The sequence below is a fragment of the Bufo bufo genome, chromosome 2, assembly GCF_905171765.1.
Source record: "Bufo bufo chromosome 2, aBufBuf1.1, whole genome shotgun sequence".
NCBI lineage: Eukaryota > Metazoa > Chordata > Amphibia > Anura > Bufonidae > Bufo > Bufo bufo.
In genome coordinates, this window is record NC_053390.1 from 724,440,110 (window position 1) to 724,464,585 (window position 24,476).

General features: G+C 42.9%; 1 protein-coding gene and 1 long non-coding RNA gene across 6 annotated transcripts in view; one reads left to right on the forward strand and one right to left on the reverse strand.

Moving 5' to 3' along the window:
- LOC120990201 (neuromedin-U-like) overlaps positions 1-22,274 on the forward strand; it is a 29,576-nt gene extending 7,302 nt beyond the window's left edge. For 3 of the 5 annotated variants that reach the window (XM_040418843.1, XM_040418844.1, XM_040418842.1), the window contains 4 exons: positions 10,333-10,407; positions 12,270-12,323; positions 18,770-18,808; positions 21,809-22,274. In XM_040418843.1, coding sequence (XP_040274777.1) covers positions 10,333-10,407; positions 12,270-12,323; positions 18,770-18,805 — 165 coding nt within the window. In that variant the 3' untranslated portion in view covers positions 18,806-18,808; positions 21,809-22,274. The remainder of the gene's footprint in view (positions 1-10,332; positions 10,408-12,269; positions 12,324-18,769; positions 18,809-21,808) is intronic. The other 2 variants (XM_040418846.1, XM_040418845.1) reach the window with 1 other exon arrangement.
- LOC120990202 lies at positions 1,929-6,949 on the reverse strand. Its single transcript, XR_005776384.1, has 2 exons — positions 5,388-6,949; positions 1,929-2,026 (listed from the first exon to the last, which is right to left on the reverse strand). It is a non-coding gene; the product is annotated as an uncharacterized LOC120990202 (long non-coding RNA).
- Positions 22,275-24,476: the final 2,202 nt, after the last annotated feature.

Here is a 24,476-nt window from a genome sequence, read left to right on the forward strand (position 1 = left end):
CTATAATGTCCTGATTGTTGGAGCAGGATCTCCTGTTTTCCTCATGTACACTGTATGGAAGACATCAAGCAGCTATTCCCCACCCACTAGCTATAGATACAAGGCATATAGTGGTTAGATATAGTATTATTCCTCATGTACAGCTATATTACAGCTTATTCTGAAAAAAGTACCTGAAATGACAGTTACACTTTAAGTTAAAATGTGTAATGCCAAGTTTATGTTATCCCCTATGTACAGGATAGGGGTAGAGTAGCTGATCACATGCGTCTGACTGCTGGGACCCCCACCGAATGGGGGTCCTGTTTCCCCACTCTGATGGAGCAGCAGGTCGAGCATGCCGCCTGGCACTCCATTCCTTCTCTATGGGAATGCCGGAGATAACCGACTACAGTGCTTGGCTAGAGAATGAATGGAGCGGCAGGCTGCATTCTTGACCTGCAGCTCCCTCATAAAGTGGGAACAGGATCCCCATTCTCAGGATCACTGGGGGTTCCAGCTGTCGGACCCCCAGTGATAAGCTAGTTATTCCCTATCCTGTAGATAGGGGATAACATAACTAATGGCTGGAGTTTTATCTACACTTACCCCACCCTGTCTTTATTTGCACAAAGTGATATAACTGGACATATAACATAGTGTAGTCTGAAGCAGGCAACCTATTAACATAGCTGGTTCTGCAAATGGCAGGTAGGAGCAACTCCAGGCAAAAGGATGTGCATGTGCATCTAACCTGGGACCATTGTCCAACAAATGTAGGTGTTGCTAACATATGCCTGCTAATATTCCACTAGGGAGGTGTCCAAACTTTCAAGAATCCTGAAATATAATATATTGAGAATTCTACCTAAAACTATTCATGGCTGCATTGGAAGAAAGAACAAAACAGGTTCTGTGGAGATATGAGCTACTATAAGAAGGAGAAGACCTAGAATTCCATTTATAACAAATATTGTTGTCACAGTGGGAAGTGGGGGAAAACTCCCCACTGTGTACGTAGGTAAATGGGAAGAGCAACTAGGCCTGGACACCAGGAAAAGGAAGCAGGTCACCTCCTAATACTGCCCTAATCCTGGCCCTTACTCCTAATCGTATGAGCAGACCCAGATGGTAGGTCGGCTCATACACAGGAGCCTCGTACCCTGAGTGGCCCTGAAGATCCCTGCAATGAGGTTAGAAGCAGGAGACGACCTGTTTATCCCAGACGCAGGTGAACAGGAGTCTCCACTGACCTAGCTACAAGGAAAGGGACAGCCAGTAAACAGCCACTGGATCGGCAGGTAAGAGCCCAGAAACAACATGCACTTACCTGCCGCGGCCACAACAACCACCGGACCCTGATGCAGACAGGAAGCATGGCGGCCCCAGGCAGAGCTGCTCACCGACTTGTGATTCCCCCTCCGGGGGAACCCAGAAACCCCCTTCCAGAGGGATGACAAATAGACAGTGCAAATGTCTAGCAACCATGCTAGAATTCAACACCAAACAAACCAGACATGGAACACCGAACTAGACATAAACACATACCCAAAACACCAAACAATACATCAAGTGGGGATGGGAAAAAGAAAGAGGGAACAAAGGGGAGACATCATGGTGACATCGATATGTAGCTAGGAGGCCCTCCCACTGGACAGATGGTATATTCGGGAAAGGAGCAACACTCCAGCTAACACAAAGGCTGGAAGGCAACTGACCTCAGACTCACAACACCAGGATATAAAGAGCCAAGAGGCCACACCCAGGACACACCTAGATCCTCACCAGTCAGATAATTAATCCCTCCAGCACCAAACAGGGGGGGGAAGCACCTACATGCTGAAACAAACACGTTGCTGCAGGCAACAGCATGCATGGCAACCATGTCACGGCGAAAACAACAGAGGCCGTGACAATTGTTTTGCTTATTACACAATTTTTTTCTGTCGCTTTAAAATTTGTATAACAGGAAACAAGTGTTTTCTGTCTGTATAATACGCTACAGATATCTGAAGGCAACCTTGTTCGTATTTGTTCATATGGGAACCTGCTGTAACGGTCGCGTACACACACACACAGGGGGAGGGAAGTGACCACTGCGCTCCACCCTTACCCCTTTCCCTGCCTACTTGCCTCGCGAGTCCTAATGACAGGGGACAACTGGACGGCAATCCCTAACTTGGAGTAAGTGCAGGGATGACAGACAGACAAACAACAGGACGTGAACGGACCGAGTCAATACCAGGAAAGCTGCAAAGTACAAATGGAGCAAGCAGAGAATTGTCAGGAGAAGCCGGGGTCATAAATACCAGGAGAGCAGAGAAGTACAAGAGGAGTCCTAAGAGAGTAGTCAGGTGGGAGCCGAGGTCACAATACCAGGACGGATGCGCAGTACAGGAGGATCAGGCAAAAGGATGGTCAAGGAACAGGATCAGGTAAGTATTCAGCAGTCCAACAAATAGCCAGGAACCTAGAAATTAACAGGCAACCTGTAGCCAGCAGGCTGCCTGTATTTATAGTGGGGAGTGAGGGTCATGTGACGTGGCCAGCGTCACATGACCGACAGACCAACCAGTCGAGCACCGAGTGATCAGCTCGGCGCTCAAGGCAGACTTAGGAGCAAGGAGCCACCCAGCTAGTAAAGCCGCCCTGGGATTGAGGTCAAACACAGAACCTCATTCCAAAAGCTAAGCAACAGTTCTGCGGGCAATGGGGGACCGAGTGCACCTTCGGAACCCCGTGACAGTACCCCCCCTTTTACGAGGGGCCACCGGACCCAAGACTTCAGGCGATGGCTTTTCAGGGTGTTCTAAATGAAATTTACGAACAAGTCTAGGAGCATGAAACTCCCTGGCAGGTACCCAAGATCTCTCTTCAGGTCCATACCCCTTCCAGTGAATCAGGTACTGCAAGGAATTACGCACCTTCCTGACATCCACTATTTTAGACACCACATACTCGACAGCATCATTAACAAGAACTGGCGGAGGCGAGGCTTTTGATGGTACTACCGGTTCAAAATATTTTTTAAGCAGAGATTTATGGAACACATTATGAATGTGGAATGACTCAGGCAGCTCCAACCTAAAAGATACCGGGTTAATCACTTCCGTGATCTTATATGGTCCAATAAAACGAGGAGCAAATTTTTTAGAAGTTACCTTGAGAGATAGATTCTTGGAGGACAACCATACTTTATCCCCAACCTGAAAGTTTACCCCCCTTGAACGTCTCCTATCGGCCTTGAGTTTTTGAGAACATTGAGCCTTTTCTAGGTTCGATTGAACCCGGGCCCAAACTGTGCACAGTTCGGAGGAGAGTTTATCAGCTTCAGGGTTAGAGGAGGAGACGGACGACCCAGAATGAAAACGGGGATGAAAACCATGGTTACAAAAGAAAGGGGAGACCCCAGCAGAAGAATTGACACGGTTATTCAGAGCAAATTCAGCCAACGGAAGGAATTTGACCCATAATTGCTGGTCATCAGCAACATACAACCTCAGGAATTGTTCCACAGACTGATTAAGGCGTTCAGTCTGCCCATTACTCTCAGGATGGTAGGCAGAAGAAAAAGACAACGAAATTTTACATCTTTGACAGAAGGCCCTCCAGAATTTGGACACAAACTGCACACCCCTGTCCGAAACAATATTTTCCGGGATACCATGCAATCTAACAATTTCTTTCACAAAAATAGACGTCAGGGTTTTGGCATTCGGGAGTTTAGACAGGGGAATGAAATGGACCATCTTGCTAAACCTATCCACCACTACCCACACTACAGTCTTACCCTCCGCCAGCGGTAGGTCAGTTATAAAGTCCATCGAGATATGGGACCAGGGTCTACTGGGAATGGGTAGGGGTCGTAGGTTACCAGCAGGGCGAGTCCTAGGTGTCTTGGACCTGGCACAAACCTCACAGGCTGACACATAGGACTTGACATCCCTAGTTAGAGTGGGCCACCAATAAGATCTAGAAACCAGATCCTTAGTGCCCTCAACACCCGGATGTCCACAAAAGGCAGAATCGTGACACTCACCCAACAGCTGGAGACGAAATTGTACGGGAACAAACAACTTATCTGTTGGGGTGGATACCGGTGCCAGATGTTGTTCCGACCTAATGCGAGCCGAGATATCCTGGGTAAGAGCTGCTAAGAAGATTTTTGCTGGTAGGATGGATTCAGGTGGTACCTCAGTAGGTTGAAAAGCCTGGAAGCTCCGAGATAATGCGTCCGCCTTCACATTTTTACTTCCCGGCCTGAACGTGATGGAAAAATCAAAACGAGTAAAAAACAGAGCCCATCTGGCTTGACGGGGATTCAACCTCTTAGCAGACTCGAGAAACATAAGGTTTTTATGGTCAGTGACAACAGTTACACAATGCCTTTCCCCCTCCAGAAAATGCCTCCACTCCTCAAATGCCCATTTAATGGCCAGCAGCTCCCTATTCCCTATGTTGTAGTTTCTCTCTGTGGGAGAGAATTTCCTGGAGAAGAAGGCACATGGTCTCAGATTAGTGAGGCTGGCAGGACCTTGTGAAAGGACTGCTCCTGCGCCGTCCTCGGACGCATCCACCTCCACAATAAAAGGTTTCTCCTGATCAGGCTGGATCAGAATGGGAGCGCTACTGAATGCCTTTTTTAATTTTTCAAATGAAGAAATGGCCTCAGTAGACCAATTCTCCAAATCCGCCCCTTTCTTAGTAAGGTCGGTCAACGGTCGCGTACACACACACACAGGGGGGAGGGAAGTGACCACTGCGCTCCACCCTTACCCCTTTCCCTGCCTACTTGCCTCGCAAGTCCTAATGACAGGGGACAACTGGACGGCAATCCCTAACTTGGAGTAAGTGCAGGGATGACAGACAGACAAACAACAGGATGTGAACGGACCGAGTCAATACCAGGAAAGCTGCAAGTACAAATGGAGCAAGCAGAGAATTGTCAGGAGAAGCCGGGGTCATAAATACCAGGAGAGCAGAGAAGTACAAGAGGAGTCCTAAGAGAGTAGTCAGGTGGGAGCCGAGGTCACAATACCAGGACGGATGCGCAGTACAGGAGGATCAGGCAAAAGGATGGTCAAGGAACAGGATCAGGTAAGTATTCAGCAGTCCAACAAATAGCCAGGAACCTAGAAATTAACAGGCAACCTGTAGCCAGCAGGCTGCCTGTATTTATAGTGGGGAGTGAGGGTCATGTGACGTGGCCAGCATCACATGACCGACAGACCAACCAGTCGAGCACCGAGTGATCAGCTCGGCGCTCAAGGCAGACTTAGGAGCAAGGAGCCACCCAGCTAGTAAAGCCGCCCTGGGAATGAGGTCAAACACAGAACCTCATTCCAAAAGCTAAGCAACAGTTCTGCGGGCAATGGGGGACCGAGTGCACCTTCGGAACCCCGTGACACCTGCTCAGTGCACACAATGCTAAATATTAATACTGCCGAGAGCTGAGAGGATTAGAATTCTTAGAACTGAAACCCTTACACAATGTGACAGAGCATAGTGGGAAAAATAAATACATACAGAATAATTTAATTATATTCTGTCTACACATGAATATCTGATTTACTGAACCAACTGTTTAAAATGACTAAGACTGTGCCTTATTATTGCCAATGATTTTATCACAATATCCAGATGAATATTATTTATGACCTTCGTTTTGAAATATTTTTTGCTGTGCTTTGAGCATTGTCTAATGAGATGAACTTTGGGCTTTGGAATATTTCGGATTCAAAGTTAGGTACTCATTATTAGAAATTCATTGTTATGCATTTGTACTATTTTGATATCTATCCACTGAATTTCTTTACTTAGCAGCAGCTAAAATGTAAAGTTGTCTAACACTATAATAAAATAACATAATTATTATATATTTATTAATCTATATATTTAGTGGCCTATTATGAGCACATATTTAAAACATTGCTAGGTCACCGTTTTCTCACTCCTATAACTTGTAATGTCAGGTATTGTACTGAACATTTTGAGGATGAGATATGACTTGGAATCTTTTGCAGGAAGAATCTGGCACGGATTCTTTGCCAAAAGAGGTGGGGTGGCCACGTGGAATCTGCTTCCCATAGTTTTCAGTGGGATGCTACGTTTTATTAATGCGAGTACAGAACAACAAATTTCTTCTGCAGTGGCTGCTGGAGGAGAAACATGCGGTCACCAGCAGGTGATTGCTGGGGGTTTCACCTGCCAGACCTGCAGGGATCAGCTAAGTGTACGACCACACCGCACAGTCGTGTCACAGTTGGTTGTGACTTAGCCGTGCTGCGTTTGAGTACTGCGCGACAAAATGCAGACTGTTCAGAGGGTTTGTATTGTTAATGGCCGTGTGGCACCTTTAATATCACGTGACAGAATACCACGCACGGTACTCGAATGCAGTGCAGCCGCGTCACAACCGTGTGGTCGTACCCTACGACAATCCTTTAAACATCTGCTGCTCTGAAGAATTAACAGGTGCAGTCGGTTTTCATATGCATGCTCTGGAGCCCATGTTCACATTTAAATCTTGCACAAAATACTTTCATAGCACCTTCTTATACCTCCCAATGACCTGAAGTCATTAATATATGTGGAATATAAATGTTGCATAAAATCATAATAAACTAGCCACTATGTATTTTGTGACTAGGATATTTTTGCCATTTTTGAGGTATGGGTTATCACAGTTTTCTGCATTTTTCTGTTTTATATCCCATCACATTATCAGCAGAATTCTTGTTATTGCTTCTCATATCTTCTTAGAAGCCTGTATTCAAATAAATACTATTGGAATCCTATGCAAAATTTGTAACAGGAACTCCAGCTACCATATGACAGTTATAATACTGTGTATTCTTATGTGTCCCTACAAGCACCAGGGTTTAGGTGGGACTGGTATCCGCTATAGCTATGCCCCTGCTTACAGAGTACCCCCAGCTTCGGTGAACTCACAAGAGTGTATTTTACATTAGGGTTCTTAGGCAGTCAGCTAGTTCTTTATCTTCTTCCATATACCTTCCTTCTTTTGTATTTAATTTGGTAATTTCTTGTTTTAATTTCCTTTTTTCATTTATGTATCTGAAGAATGTCTTATCACCTTTTTTCCCTGACTGAGATAATTTCTCTTCTGCCTGTGATTTAGAAGCTCTAATAACTTGCTTGGCCTCTCTCTGCCTAATCTTAAAAATTTTCCTGTCATTCTCGTTTAGTTTTTTTTTAGAATTACTAAATGCAATTTTTTTGTTTTTAATGATTTCGGCCACTTCTGCTGAGTACCACAGTGGTCTATTCCTTTATTTGCTTTTACTGACAAGCCTAATGCAATTATCTGTTGCCTTCAATAGTGCCACTTTTAAGTAGTCCCATTTCTCCTGGACTCCATTGAAACTGTTCCAGTCTGATGGGGACTCGTATACCAGAAATCTAATTTGAGAAAAGTCAGTTTTTCTAAAATCTAAAACTTTTGTTTTTGTGTGGTGTGACTCAGTCACTGTACTTATAGTAAACCACACTGACTGGTGATCACTAGATCCCAAGCTTTCCCCTACAGTAATATCAGATACCAAATTCCCATTTGTGAATACTAAATCTAAAATGACCTCCTTCCGGGTTGGCTCCTCCACTACTTGCTGTAGAGATAATCCCAGTAGGGAATTTAGAATATCTGTACTCAGGGCTGGTGCAAGGATTTTTGCCACCCTAGGCAAAAGCTAATTTTGACGCCCCTTGACTCCGCCCATTGACCACACCCCTTTACCCGCCCCTTTTTCAGCCACGTAATATTCACGTAATGCACGCAAAATACAGGCTACATTTTCCAAGCTGCTAGAAGTTTCCTCAAACTAGAGAAAATGGGTGGCATGGCAGAAAAACGGCTTCATATGCAGTTAGAGTGCTCCAATATATTTGCGATTGCGCAAATCGGCACTATCGATGCAAATATTTTGGCGCAATACGTGAAACTTCACATTTTAGCAGGACTGCATGTATGTATGGACAGAAGAACCTATCACACTACCTAACACCCTGCACTGGAACAGCTACACCATATCAGGATGTAACCTACACTGACTATCTCCCACTAACTATCTGTAATATATATATCTATAAGCTATCTAACTATCTATCTAATGTAGTGTGTAAAGCAACTCTCTCTCTCTATCTCTCAGAACTTTAAAAAAACTGCAGAAAATGGCTGCTGGGGAGGTTCTTATATAGTAAGGGGTAGGCAACTTTCCTATTGGTTGCTAGGAATGTTGCTAAGCTCAGACAAAGATATTGCAGCTTTCTCATTGGCCCACAAGCAAGAAGGGAGGTTACTGATGAAAAAAAAAAAATCTAGAATATTCGAATTCTCGAAGTGCCGATATTCGCAATTAATATTCACGATTCGAATATTCATGATCAACACTAGTCATAAAAGGAGAGAAAGTACTAACGGCAGATGCTACTCTTTTTAAAATCCACTTCTCGTCTTTGCTTCAAAAACTGCATAAAAAAACCTGAATGTGTGTCAGCAACCTTAGGACGAGTTTTCACACTGCATTTTTTGAAGCCACAAAAAGGAATGGTTCATGGACTGAGGACATGGTTAAATGAATTGTTTTTGAAGCCACTCGACTTTAGCTTCAAAAACTGCACTAACAAACCTGAAAGTCGAAAACTAGTCTTCATTGTTTATAACTGCGCGCACACACAGTACATATCATCAAGTAAGGTCGCATAGGTGATAAATTCAAAATAATTGTCCCTTTGTGCCAAGCGATTGGCTTTGAAGTCAGCACAAAATGCTGCTGGACTTTTTCACCCCATTATTATGGCAGAGCTCTGGTCCACCAGAGGATCCTTAGGGCTCTTTCACACTTGCGTTGTTCTTTTCTTCCTGATCAGTTTTATCCTAATGCATTCTGAATGGAGAGAAATCAGTTCAGGATGCATCAGGAGGTCTTCAGTTCTGGACCAGAACGTTTTTTGGCCGGAGAAAATACCGCAGCATGCTGCGCTTTTTGCTCCAGCCAAAAATCCTGAACACTTGCCGCAAGGCCGGATCCGGAATTAATGCCCATTGAAAGGCATTAATCCGGATCCGGCCTTAAGCTAAACGTCGTTTCGGCGCATTGCCGGATCCGACGTTTAGCTTTTTCTGAATGGTTACCATGGCTGCCAGGACGCTAAAGTCCTGTTTGCCATGGTAAAGTGTAGTGGGTAGCGGGGGAGCAGTATACTTACCGTCCGTGCGGCTCCCGGGGCGCTTCAGAGTGACGTCAGGGCGCCCCACGCGCATTAATGACGTGATCACATGGACACGTTATCCATGCGCATGGGGTGCTCTGACGTCATTCTGGAGCGCCCCGGGAGCCGCACGGACGGTAAGTATACTGCTCCCCACTACTACTATGGCAGCCAGGACTTTAATAGCGTCCTGGCTGCCATAGTAACACTGAACGCATTTTGAAGACGGATCCGTCTTCAAATGCTTTCAGTTCACTTGCGTTTTTCCGGATCCGGCGTGTAATTCCGGCAAATAGAGTACACGCCGGATCCGGACAACGCAAGTGTGAAAGAGCCCTTAGGTATGTAAAGTCATCTGAGAATTTTCAAATTTAAGTAGCTGCAGGAAACAATATAAAATAGAAAACAAACATAACCTTCTATTAAATCCCCTGCCTCTCAAGTGTCGATGCGTCAGTGGTCCTCACTGGTCTTTGTTTATTTCCAGTGCATCCATGTGACTGCAGCAGCCCATAATGACTGGCCTCAGTGGCCACATGTAAGTGATAACATCACGGTTAATAAAGTATTCTAAAGGAAATGTGAATTAAATAATCTTCTAAAATGTCCTAAATTAAAAACCAAGAAGAATCAATGGAGCTCAACGAGGTAGTGCTGCAGATCCTTCATGGTTGGTTACGTCCCTGGAGGTTTGCTTGTGATTGAGTCCAGAGTGATAACCTTTTCCCTATATTTGAATTATCCATCCTGGGTGAAACGTCAGCCTAATATATGTGGCTTAACATATTTTAATAGTTTCCTCAAAGTCAAAAAACACTTAAAGCACTTGAGGCTGGGAGTTTTTGGTTTGGTTTCTGCAGTAACTTTTGTAGTTGAGGCAGGGCATAGCTATATGGGGTGCGGAGGTGGTAGTCACACATAAGAAGCTACCAGAATTATAAATGGTAGATTGGAGACCTTTTAAGGGTACAGCCATGCGTGGTGTAAAAGCTCTGGATTTGTGTGGTCTCTGGTTTCTCAGTCTTTTTGTTCAGCATGGTCTGTCCATGTAATGGTGATGAAGACATCCTGTGCATCCAGGAGTCCATTGTTGCTCATTTGTCTGTCTTCATGTCCTCTCAGTCGTCTGTCCTGCATCCTTTGCTGCAACTCGTTCCTCAGCTTCATGACAGGAGGATGAAGAGATTCAAATCTGAAGTATGTAACGTTATTTTTCTTTTTGTTTTGTTTTTTAACATTGTTTGTCATAAGTTATTGTTTTGTTTCATGTTTACAGCTTGAACGTATTGCATTTTAATGTCTGGTTATTCTCATACTATAACAAAACATTCAGTGCCAGATTAGGAAGCCATTGGTTACGTCATTATGCAGAGATTTAAGAATGGAAAATGTCCATTTCCAGTTTATATTGTAAATATACACTCCATACCTAATGGGAGTCATGGAAACAATTGAGTGTCCTAAATAGATCTCATATGTATTTATTCCTATTAACTTACAGGTAACATCTAGACTGGAAGTGCATTGTCCCAAAGCACAGACTTCATGCTGTAATGTGTGGACTTAGGGCTCATGCACACAACTGTGTTTTTTTGGTCCGCAAATTGTGGCTCCACATAACATGGATACCGGACGTGTTCATTCCGCACTTTGGGTCGAAAAGGGATAGTAAATATTTAAGAAACTTTTACATCTCCTTCCCCTGTTAAATCCTGAGTGTCAAGGAGGCTGCACTGTAATGTAACTATAAAAATGGCATATTGAAGACAGTGATGTGTATATCCATATATAATCAACCTTTTACTTCACAAAAAGTTCTTTAATGATTGTATTTGCAATAACATTGACTAAAAGCAGCAGTCTTAAAGGGGTTGTCTCACTTCAGTAAATGGCATTTATCATGTAGAGAAAATTAATACAAGGCACTTACTAATGTATTGTTATTATCCATATTGCTTCCTTGGCTAGCTGGATTCATTTTTCTGCCACAATATACACTGCTCATTTCCATGGTTACGACCACCCTGCAATCCATCAGCGGTGGCCGTACTGGCACACAATTAGCAAAAAACACTAGCCTATGTGCGCTCCCATGGTCCCGGCCCCCAGAGAGGCTGATGCTTTTTCCTATAGTGTGCAAGCACAACCACCACTGATGGATTGGAGGATGGTCATAACCATGGAACGAGCAGTGTATAATGTGATGGAAAAATGAATCCAGCCAGCATCGGAGGCAATATGGACAATCACAATACATTAGTAAGTGCCTTCTATTAACTTTCTCTACATGATGAATGCAAGTTACTGAAGTGAGACAACCCCTTTAAGGTCACCATACACATTAGGTAAAAATATTGAACAACCATTGAATGAATGATTGTCTGGCAAACAAAACGTGGCCGCCTTCTTTCCAGACAATGATGGTATGTCATTGGTATGCTAAAACGATCAATGTCAATTTCATCCAAAGAGCAATTGTTTTGCTTGAAGTCGTACATTTCGATCAACTTTAGACAAGTGTGTACGGCCATCTTAAAGACAAGATTCTGACGGGATTGTTTTTTTCTCTTGCTTGATCCCCGTACCATTGAGATACCATGAACTTCGGTTGAGCCAGGACTAGAGTCAGCCCAGTGATCACTGAGCTGACGGTCATCATATGTTGATGGCCACCTTACATATTCATTTGAACTTCATCTTGTAACTAAAGATAAAAATTCTCATCTGAATGTTGTATGTTATGTACATTATAGTTGATTTATCTCATTGACATATTCATTTGTGTTGCATCTCCATGATTCTACAGTACATGACCTTCCTGTGCATTGTCTGATAACTCTTGCTGCTATACATTTGAGGAGGTGAAGATATGAGATATCTTCCCAGGTGGTATAGTATTGGCAATACAAATAACAGGTGGCTCTCAGTTTTTTCCTGCCTATTTAGTTTGCGAATTACACAGCTCTATGATGGTACATCAACCACTCTACTCTACTGTGAACCTGATGCTTTAAAAGCGAACCCAAATAAGCTATTGTGATTTTTCTTCTTGATTCTAGGAGGAGGTCCAGGGACCAGGAGGAGTTTTAAGCAGGGGGTACTTCTTGTTCAGGGTATGTTATTCAATACATTATTTTTAATGCAAATAAAATAGAAAAATGTTTGTGGTCTATGATATCAAAACTGTTTCCCGAAGAACTCAGATTTACTGGAATTTTTAATAGCCATTATCTGTAATTTACAGACTTCAAAGGGAATTCTCACTGTGAAGACATTTCTTTTTGATCAGTGGGATGGTCCTACTGCCTGGGACAATATGAATTATGAGCTCATTCAGGCGGCCGTATTTCTGGGTCCGCATAACTGTGGAATGGGTGTGGGCCCATTCACTTCAATGGGGACGCAAAAGATGTGGACAGCAGACAGTGTGCTGTCTGCATCCGTAGTTCCGTGGCCCCTCAAAAAATATAGAGCATGTCCTATACTTGCAGAGGCATTTCTATATAGGGCTAGCCCTGTGCGTAACGCAAAATGCGGAACTTACACGGACGGTGTTTTGTGGATCCGCAATTTGCGGACTGCAAAACATTTACGGCCATTTAAATGTAGTCTACGGGAATGCTTAGTTGAAGTTTTTCCTCTACACGGGTGCTCCTGTCCACCCACTGTGCAGGGAATTGCAATACAGCCACAATCACTTGAATATAGCAGTGTTGCAAATCCCTGCACAGTTGGTGGACAGGAAAGCCCACAGGTCAAAAGCCCAATCATAAGCAATATGCCATAACATTACAGGATGAAAATGTAATAATATGAAGGTATATCTGAAACTACAACTCCCAGAATCCTCCTTTCACTTCTGTGAGACTTACAAGAACGGCGTGCATGCTGGGACTTGTAGTTTCACAGCAGCTGGAGTGCCGAATGTTGCTGATCCCTGGTATAGCAAAATGTTTGCTTCTCGGGGGATATGGCGAACAGACCTAGTTCTAAATTAGTACATATTACTATAAGGGTGTCAGATGGTAATTATCTTCTGACATCCCAATTAAAACTGATTAGGAGTGCATTAAATAAGAACTAATTTATTTATTTATTATACTGAAACACGCCTGAATTAGGTGTATTTCAGGCGCAGATGGCGGCGCAATGGTTAGTTATCTAATCTATCTGCAACTTTGCCCCGCTTACTCCAGGTTTAAAATTGCGGGCGTGGGCGGGGAAGGGGATGGGCCAGCAGGCCTGTCTCATTTACCATTTTCTATGCCTGTTTTAGGCGTAGAAAAAGGTCTAAATGTAAGACAGCAAGGAAGCTGTCTTACATTTAGAACTGAATGTGCCGAAGTTATGGAGAGACTGGCGCCTCCTCATAACTTTGGCAGATCCTCATCCAGCTTTATTAAGACAGGTATCTAAAACAGTCATATTCTGCTTCTATACAGTACAAAAAGCTAATAAAAAGTGAGACACTCTGTCTGGTTCTGTTTCTGTAATAAACTTACCTGTCCGGGCTCCAGCAGTGCGATACTCAGTCTCAGCAAGGCCGCGCCAGGAGATTTGCACTGCTGAGCATGTGATTGAATCCTTATCAACAGGATGCAATGCTCTGTTTCATCCCTCAGACGGTGTGTGCCGGGGGAGATTAGCAGTGGGCTTAGCTCAGCTGCTCTATTAGGTCCCTTTCACACGAGCGAGTTATCCGCGCGGGTGCAATGCGTCATGTGAACGCATAGCACCCGCACTGAATCCTGACCCATTCATTTCAATAGGTCTGTGTACATGAGCGTTTAATTCACGCATCAGTTCTGCGTTGCGTGAAAAATGCAGCATGCTCTATTTTCTGCATTTTCCACGCAGCCCTGGCCCCATAGAAGTGAATAGGGCTTCAGTGAAAAAAACATTGCATCCGGAAATAAGTGCGGATACAATTCGTTTTTCACTGATGGTTGCTAGGAGATGTGGTTTGTAAACCTTCAGTTTTTTATCACACACGTGAAAAACGCATCAAAACGCATTGCACTCGCATGGAAACAACTGAACAACTGAATGCAATTGTAGACAAAACTGACTGAACTTGCTTGCAAAATGGTGCGAGTTTCACTGAACGCATCGGGAGCCAATCCGTCACGCTTGTGTGAAAGGGGCCTTACTGTGTACCAGTGTTTCTGACTAATGAAGCGCCGACTCAATGGACCTATCAGGTTCTGATCCAGGGACTCAGCGCTCTATTTAAATCCCTTCCTGACCATACACCATTGCCAGTGATAGTCTTATTTGACTCACTAGCTAGGTTCCTTGTTTCCTGTTCCTGCTTTTGTGTACTGATTCCTATGTGCTTCTGACCTCAGCTTGTCTTCTGACCCCCCTCTGTCTCTTGTTTGGTACTGCGTAGCTCATCTGGCTCTGACCCATTTCCGTATGACTCTGCTTTGGTGTTTGTCTGTTGGTGTTTGTCCATCTCTGCACTTATTTAGAGTAGGGACCGTCATCCAATTGCGGTTCTGCCAAGTAGGGCGTCACATGCCGGAGGCCCAAGGCAGACCTCCGGGATGTCATGCAAACAGGACACGGCAAAACAGACCAAGGACCCACAGAGAACTTTATTACAAGTGTAATAAAAGCACATGACAGTAAGCAGGTAGGCAATAGTGGTAGCACTACCACAGAACCAAGTGCACCGGCAGACCAGAGGCAAAACCCAGAGAGCGGAGAGCCAGTGAGCCCTGTTCTTCACAGAGCCCCTGGTTGTGGGGATGAACTGGGCCGAGGGCCCAATGGTTGCACCTCCAGGAAGGTTCCGGTACACTTGGCCCCTACCTGCAGAGAACCATGCAGGTGCACACAGCACATGGAACAGACAACAAGACAAACGCTAACCAGCACATAAGCAGATGCCTGGACCCCAAGCAGAATGGAAGCATGACAGTCTCAGGCAGAGCTGCACACAGACTACAGATTCACACAGACTAGAGATTCCCCCTCCGGGGAAGCCAGGGACCCTCTCACGAAGGCAGGACAAACACGGGATCAGAACAGAAGTAGAAAGAAACTACAGACAGACAAGGATCAGAAGCAGTAGGCACTGCCAGGCCAGACATGGGACAGAATACATCAGAAGCAGTTTAGCACTGACAGGCTATCTGATGCCGTAGAGCACTGCTAGGCTACACGTCATACAGGACAAGTACAAAACATCATAGAGCCGGTAACCACAACATCAGACAAAGCAGCAACAATGCATTAGTGACAGCATAAACAAGGGCAGATAGGAAAAACAAAACTGGGTCAGCAGCAAGGGGATACACCCAGTAAGCCACAGGACAGAAGATAGACTGACCTCCTGGGTGAGCAGCGAGGTGCTACACACAGCAAGACACAAGAAAGACTGACCACAAGCCCCACAGCTCACAGGTAGAAATAGCTGCTTAATGAGGGCACCTGATAAGCCACAACCAAGCACAGATCAGGGGAAGTTAACCCCACCAGAACAGGAGTGCCAGAACCACAAAACACACACGCTGCAGTACAGGACATAGCCCCTGGCAACCAGTATACACAGAGTCCACCGCAGCCAGTACGCCAGAACACAAACAGCCCGTGTCAGAGTGACAAACAGAGAAGCATACAAGGGGAGAGCAAACATTCACAGGCAGCAGTTCACAGAAGACACCGCAGCCAGCAAGCAGCCCCAAGCAACCAGCCTGCACAGGAGGCAGCCTGCAGCCAGTACACAAGAGGGCATGCAGCCAGCCTACATGGACCCAAATGTCACAGTGAACCGCACTGTGACATAGGGTTTATACTGCAAGTAGGTAGGGAAAGCGTAAGGGATTCTAGGTTAGTGCTCACTGTCCTTGTCTGTCTCTACCTACAGGCCTTGCAGTTTCCTTGTACCTTAAATCACAGATCATCCCAAACAAGGTTCGCACAAGCAGAAAAGGACAATACTATTTTGAATGAACCCTGTTTGAGCATTTCTTAGGCTAGAAATAGGCTAGAGCCTATAGAAATCAGGTCGGGGATTACATCTGCAGAGCTCATTCCTGACCTGGGTTTTAAAGATGCTGTATTTGGCTGCATTGCACTACTAGCACCACAATCATGGTCTTGTTTTAAAGTTTTAGATTCAACAAGACATGTTCATATCTGTGTCTGCTTCTCAGCCTGAGATATACCTGTCCTCCTCCTTCAGCCGGCTGTGATCTCAGACAGTGTGAAGGAAGAGAGGGGGCCAGTAAGTGACATGCTGACAGGTTGCAGGGCAAAGAGAAGAGGCACAGATCCCCTCTCCTGGTTTAACTGTAGATGACCACAGCGGGACGGGTAACATGGACCCGGTTGTTTTCCCAGTGAGAAGATGGATGCTTGTTTATTGAATAAGTCCTTTGTGTCTGATTATGTAATTTATTGACGCCATGGCCCAGATATTTATTAGCATCCAGATCATGTGCAAAAAATAAGTCACACACTCTCACCCCACAAACACAAACATCAATTATTCTCAATTAACATCAATTATTCTGTTTTACACTGTCTATATCTGAGCTTGAGCATAAAATATGCAGACTGCTTTTATAGAGATACCGGTTACAAACTGCGGTAATAGTGATAACAATTATGGCTAGAGAGGAATATATATTTCTTTCTTTTAATATATCTAAAGAAAAGCTTTCTGACAGTCAGAAAAGACATTTTCGGTCAATGACTATCTAATAAACAATAAAAATTTCTATTACTTTTTCAAAACAATCTAGTATGGCAAATACTCTCCATATGAGCTCAGTGAATAACTCCAGTTTACAAAAATCAACAACCCATTAGTGTCAAATAACACCATGTGTACCCCTGTTAGGCTACTGTCACATTAGCATTTTCAATTCTGCTATTGAGATCCGTCATAGAAAACGCTTCAGTTTTGTCCCTATTCATTGTCAATAGGGACAAACTGAACTGAACGAAACGGAATGCACCAGAATGCATTCCGTTCTGTTTGGTTGCGTCCCCATCTGTCCGCGATATGGTGCGGAGCAAGACGGATCAGTTTTGACACACAATGTAAGTCAATGGGGACGGATCCGTTTTCTCTGACACAATAGAAAACGGATCCGTCCCCCAATGACTTTCAATGGTGTTCAAGACGGATCCGTCAAGGCTATAGAAGATATAATACAACCGGATCTGTTCATGACGGATGCATGCGGTTGTATTATGGTAACGGAAGCGTTTTTACAGATCGTGTGACGTGTGAAAGTAGCCTAAACTTGGCTGGTATTTTTTGTTGGGGAAAGGTGGCAACCCAGATACACTGTATCCATAATGATGTATACCATAAACTTATTATTTATGGGTCACAGAAAACACAGTAAAAAAAGCAACACCAGAATGTCTATTTTCCATTCATCTAACCTACCAAAAACAGAATAAAAAGCAATCAGAAATAGTACCAATGAAAACGACAAATTATTCCACAAAAAACAAGTTCCCACACAGTTACAGTCAGATAAATAAAAAAATAGGTCTTGAAATACAACAAAACCAAACGATTTTGTAAAAAAAAGTGTTTTATTGTGCAAATAGTAGAACATTATAAAAAACGATATACCGTGTGTTTACATCTTTCTAATTATGATGATCCTCAGAATATAGTCATCACATTATTTATACCACACAGTGAATGCTGTATAAATAAATCCCCCAAAAATGTTGAAATTGCAATTTTTTATCCCCCACCATCCTGCAAAATTTACAGAAGTTAGTTATTACACTATACATACTCTAAAATAGCTCCTATAAAAAATACAACCTGCCCTGCAAAATGCAAGGTCTTATACCATATGTTGATAAAAAAAAGTAAAAAGTTATGACCGCAGGTCAAAATGTTACTGGTTGATAAAGACTATGAACACCTTCGGGGGCAATTTTTTTTTAGGATTGCTTGCTCTTTATTAAAAACTGGCAACAGTTTTTGTTCTAAAGGGTTGTTTTAGTCAGAGTATCTTGCTTTCATTTTCACACTGAACCTGTCAGGTTGCTGCTCTGATGGCTCAATGTATAGCCCTTATCTATGAATTCCTGACAGCTCATAAACTCCCATTATAGGTTGTAAAAATAAAATTGCTCTTTAAAATGGTTGTGTCATCTCAGACATAAGATATGCCACCAATGTCAGATAGGTGTGGGTCCCACCTCTGGGACCCATACCTTTCTTCAGATTGGGCTCCTGAAATGTATGAGAAATAACCAAAAATAACCAAGTGAGCACGCTTGGAATTCCCATAGACTGATTGAAATATATTTTCAGAACTCCCACAGAAGTAAATGGAGGGTGGCTGGGTTTGCATGGAGCGCTCTCCTTCACTTTCAGGGACCGTTCTGGATATAGGAGCGGTTCCAAGAGGTGGACCTGCACCTATCTGAAATTCCTAACGATATGCATTAAATGTCTGAAACGAGACAACTCCTTCAAGAAAAGTTATATCATGTGTATGTTACCTGTTTAATTATCAAGCTTGTTATGTAAACCATTCCACTTATGATCCAATTTGCTTCTCTTTTCCAGCCACGTAACGGAAGGAGATCAGCAGGTTTCCGCTAAGAGGTATTTAGACTTCTCTGTATATGAATGATATAGCATGATGAACTTTGTATAAGGGTTTTTACTGTGCAAAATCATCAGCTTCAAGAAAATAAAGTGCACATACCTACACTCATAATTATAGTATATAAATGATATTAGAGAATTGATCACATAGCAATATTCTAATATAGTCTTAATGAGGACCTGTCCCCTCTTCTGGCATGCCTGTTGTAGTAACTACTTGCTTTCCCCATGTGATAACAATTCTGAAGCATTTATTCTTATGTCTGTATGTTGTACCATTCCTCTATTATTTCTACTAGAAGTTATGAATGAATTGCCAGCAGCTTGCAGTAAAGGTACAGATGGGTGTTATAAGTTAGGGGTGTGTCCCTACACAGCAGCACTGATTGGACAGAGTCAGACAAAGCCCCTATTGGTAACACCCAGCAGTACCTTTACGGCAGACTGCTAGCAATTCATTCATAACTTCTAGTAGAAATAATAAAGGAATGGCACAACACAGAGTCATAAGAATGGATGCTCCAGAATTATTATTACATGGGGAATGCACGTATTTACTAAAACTGACGTATCAGGAGAGGGGACAGGTCTTCTTTAATATCAGACTAGGTTCCAATTGTAAAAGGAGAAATCCTAAAATAAGGCAAGGCTGCCACACTTGCCTTGAGAACTTGCAAATTTATTTTACAGCAAACTGTGTTTCATTTGTAGATTGCAGACTGCTGTGAATTGATGGTCTATCCTTAGGATAGAGCAGGAGTCGGCAATCTTTGGCCCTCCATCTGTTGTGAAACTACAACTCCCTGCATGCACACTTCCTTGGCGGTGTGATGATGTTTTTCACTGCCTGGCCCTGTCAATCAAAGTGTAGAGTGTGTGGCAGTTGCGCAGAGAGCCGAGCCTTCATATATGAGTATGGGGCCAACACCGAAGCGCACATGTAACAGGTCAGGCAGTTTCATAGGTACAAATCTGCTGACAGATGCCCTTTAATGTACAGTAAATTCCTACAAATAGATGCAAAACTGGACGCATTTCAGCCTATTCTGAGCCATAGAGAAGCCCACCACCATTTGTCTAATGCCCATTCACTTCTATGTGAGTTACAGAAACAGCCTAGCACAATGAGCTCCGCTGTTTCTGTAATCCGGACTATTTCTCTATCATTCTGCATGCTTCAGCAAACAGGAAAAGGTGTTGGGACCCCCATTTTTGAGATTGGTGTGGGTCCCAAAGGTGAAAGCCACATCAATCAGACATTTATGGCATGTCCTGCATATATGCCATTCTATAATTAAAATACCCCTTTAAGGGAGAATTTTCAGCAGATCTACATTACATTTTCTTAAGTGACAAGAAGGATAGGAAGATTTGTCATAGGGACACAAGCAGAGGCCTATATTGATGTGTAATGTGTATACTTCTCTTTTAAATATAAATTGATGAAAAATGGCCAAATCAGTGGATCTTGACTTTGCAGCCTGTCTACATGTACAGGATGTTGGGTATCATTACACTTAATACATTGGGCCATTTAAGCTTCTTATTTAGATTAGTGTACAGCAGGGCAGGAATCCAGACTCTCTGTCTATACCGTGCCAGCGGTGTTCTGTTTGACCACTTATTGAGAGCAGGCTCCCTTCATCTGCAACCCTAAAATTATCTTTCAACTGTATTATCTCCCTTTAATGAAGCAGCCAGTACTCCCTTCTTATTTACCAAGAATAAAAAGCCTGATTTCCCTTTATTACTATTAAAGATATAGTATCATCACTTCTTATGGCATATATATATATATATATCGTGTATAATATATATTGGTAATATATTTTTAATAAACATATAATTTGACGTATCATGAAGGATAAATGCAATGCAAGACCGGATTTCTTAGGAAAGACAGTGATGTCCATACAAGATACAATACAGAGGGTTTTCTGAGATTCTCCTATTGATGACCTATCCTCAGGAATAATTCATCAATATCAGATTGGTGGGGGTACGACACCTTGCACCCCCACTCATCAGCTGTTTGTAAAGGCTGTGGCACTCTAGTGAGCGCCACGGTCTCTTCATAGGCCACTGATGTCACGTTCATTGGTCATGTGGCCTAGGTAGAGCTCAGTCCCATTCAAGTGAATATTGCATAGATTCAATACCAAGCACAGGCACTATACAATGGACATCTGCTTGGCAAGCTTAGGAGGCTGTGGCACTTTTCTAAATGTTGATCATCACTGCTTTCGGGCGTTGGATCTCCACCTATATGATATTGATGACCTATCCAAAGGATAGGCAATCAATATACAACCCTTAGTGGTACTGCCTATGCTCACTCCATTCACACAGGGGACATTGGGGCCCCCATTCTCGTGATTGTTGAGGGTGTCTATGGCTAGGCACCCAGCGATCATACATTTATCACCTATGCTTTGAAAAAGTGATAAATGTTCTTTATGGGAAAATGTAAGCTTTGTTAACATAAAACTGTAAATCTCCTTTAAAGCAGGTCTGAAGGTAGAGTTTCATTGAAACTACCAATAGTATTACTAATAATGGACTTGACTGTTGTATTTTTGGGGGAAATAAAATTGAATAAATATAGGCATGTACAGTATACACCACAAGCAAATCCATACCATGTCTATTTCCTAGAATTTTTTCGTCAGAAGGTTCCTCCAAAAAAAGCTGATGACAGGGTCACGGCTTAGACTTGCGGTCTAAATGGCAGAAGAAATTAGGCATTACACAGTTGTCATTGTACTGTACTGTATAATGCTTAGACCTGCTGTGGCCTCCTGAGCATGGAGGACCTCTTCACTATGAAAGTGAGACCCCCACACACACTATTGAAATGGATTTTAAAAACACCCCACCCCAAGTTCAATTAAAAGGACTCTTTGACTGAATATAAGCTTTGTACAACTTACAGATTTTTATTATCATTTCTTTACAATTGAGAAACCTATCTCTAACCTCATCGATATTCTCTTACAGATTGCTGATGAAGGTCTGCCTACAAAGACTCGGACACCCGTATTGTAAACAGCTGTAATAATCTTTCACAATAGAATGTAAAGGATATTATCAGAAATTATTTTTGGCTAGTATGGCCAAATTCTCCTTAATTTCTTAATTATATTAAACGCATATTAAAACATTGTTTTTCAGTGTTCTACGGTGTATTATTATGGTGTATAATGAGAAAGACTAATGACAGTTGCAGAAGTCTGTACGCAGAATACTGCCGCTACGAAAGTATCGCTAGATGCATCTATTATGTCTTGTACATAAATGCACTTCTGCTGTTTTTAAAACACACAATTTCTATCTGTTGGACTGGTTTATTCATTTGTTTCATTTGCTGTTAGATTCCATGTGTCAACCAAACGAATGCAGCTCATGTAATTTATATTTGTCTTATTGTAGTGAAAAATTAAGCTAAATAAAGTGACATTTTGTTTTAAAGAGTCAGAAGAAGTTGTTCTCTAACAAGTTAACCTGATCCAGTAGCCCTCCCTCCATGATTTTATAACTATTCGGATCTATTCACACTGCATTTCCGGTGTACGATAGAGGTATAGTATATGTAGTGAGGGTTTCCTTGCGTATACCTCTAAAAAAAATGCCTCCAACCATATAGAGGTTGTAGTGAATGATTTTAAGGGGGAGCTCCAGTTATTTTTCTTACTTGGCAACCTGTGGGGGGGAAGATGTTTTGCATGATACTTATCCGCTCCCGCTGTCTCAGCTGCACTCGCGCACACTACGGGAGAATGTGGCTGCTTCTTTTCTTGTTCAGCTGCATAGTAGCGAATTCAACTGAACATGAAAAGAAGTGGTCACATCCGGTCAGGAACCAGGCGGGAGTGCGGCAGAGACGGCGGAGCAAGAGAGGGTAAGTACTATGTAAAATATCTTCCCTCCACTGGTTATTACAGAATACTGAGTAGGTACAATGACCAGGGAACCCCTTTGAGCATTTTCAATCAATCCAGAGTTTTATTTATTGCATACAATTGCATACTTCACCCATAGGCTTCAATGATAAAAAAAAAACATATACCACGTGGTATACTTTTTCACTGTATGCCTCTGTATGGAATAGCACAGCTCTGCCTTTTGAAGTAGCTGCAGCACTCCAGCGACCGCTGTGGCCTCTTCTTAGACTATTGATGTCATAGGTCTCATGGTCTATATGCAGTTCAATCACATTTAATAGGTAAAGTAAGGTCTATAGGCTTGGAAAGTATAGTTTGTAATTGGATTGAAAACTGGTTGAAGGACAGTGTCCAGAGAGTTGTGGTCAATGATTCCTATTCAGAATGGTCCTGGGTTATAAGAGGTGTACCCCAAGGTTCAGTGCTGGGCCATTTATTATTTAATTTATTTATTAATGATGGGATTGGGATTAATAGCACCATTACTACAATCTGACTTGAACACTCTGAGTGATTGGGCATCAACTTGGCAAATTAGGTTCAATGTGGACAAATGTAAAGTTCTGCATCTTGGTAGTAATAATCTCTGTGCTTCATATGTCCTAGGGGATGTAGCACTGGGAGAGTCACTTATAGAGAAGGATTTGGGTGTCCTTGTGGATGGTAGATTAAATTACAGCATACAATGTCAATCAGCTGCTTCTAACGAGGCATGGACTCGCGGGGCAGGGATGTATTACTACCACTTTACAAGGCGTTGGTGCGGCCTTATCTGGAATATGCAGTTCAGTTCTGGGCACCAGTCCATAGAAAGGACGCACTGCAGCTGGAAAAAGTACAGAGGAGAGCAACTAAACTGATAAGGGGCATGGAGGGTCTTAGTTATGAAGAAAGATTAAAAGAATTACATTTATTTAGTCTTGAGAAGAGACATCTAAGGGGGGACATGATTAATCTATACAAATATAAAAAATGGGCCATCCAAAAAATATGGTGAAAAACTGTTTCATATAAAATGCCCTCAAGAGACAAGGGGGCACTGCCTCCGACTGGAGAAGAAAAAATTCAGTCTCCAGAAGCGTCAAAACTTCTTTACTGTAAGAACTGTGAATCTGTGGAATAGACTTCCTCAGGACCTAGTCACAGCAGGAACAGTGGACAGTTTTAAAAAGGGTTTAGATGAATTCTTAAAAGTAAATTACATTAATGCTTATGAAAATGTGTAGAAATCTGAGTCTCAATTCCTTCTGGGATTCGCGTCCCCATCCATTCCTTGGTTGAACTTGATGGACTTATGTGATTTTTCAACCGTATTAACTATGTAACATTTAAGTGAATAGGACTGGACTGCAATACCAAACACATGCTCTATACAATGTACGGCTCTGTGCTTGGTAACCTGTGAGAAGGCCTCTTCAAACAGCTGCTGGAAGTCAGACTCCTATTGATGACCTATCCTGAGGATAGGTCATCAATATTCTACTACCAGAAAAAATGTTTAAATAAGGCCTCCTGCACACGACCGTAGGTGTCCCGTTGCCATATTGCGGACCGCATCACGGATGCGGACTCATTCACTTCAATGGGTCCGCAAATCCAGAGATACGGAATGGTGCGGAACGGAACCCTACGGAAGCACTACAGAGTGCTTCCATGGGGTTTCATCCCGTACTTCCGTTCCACAAAAAGATAAAACATGTCCTATCTTTTTGCGGAACGAGCGG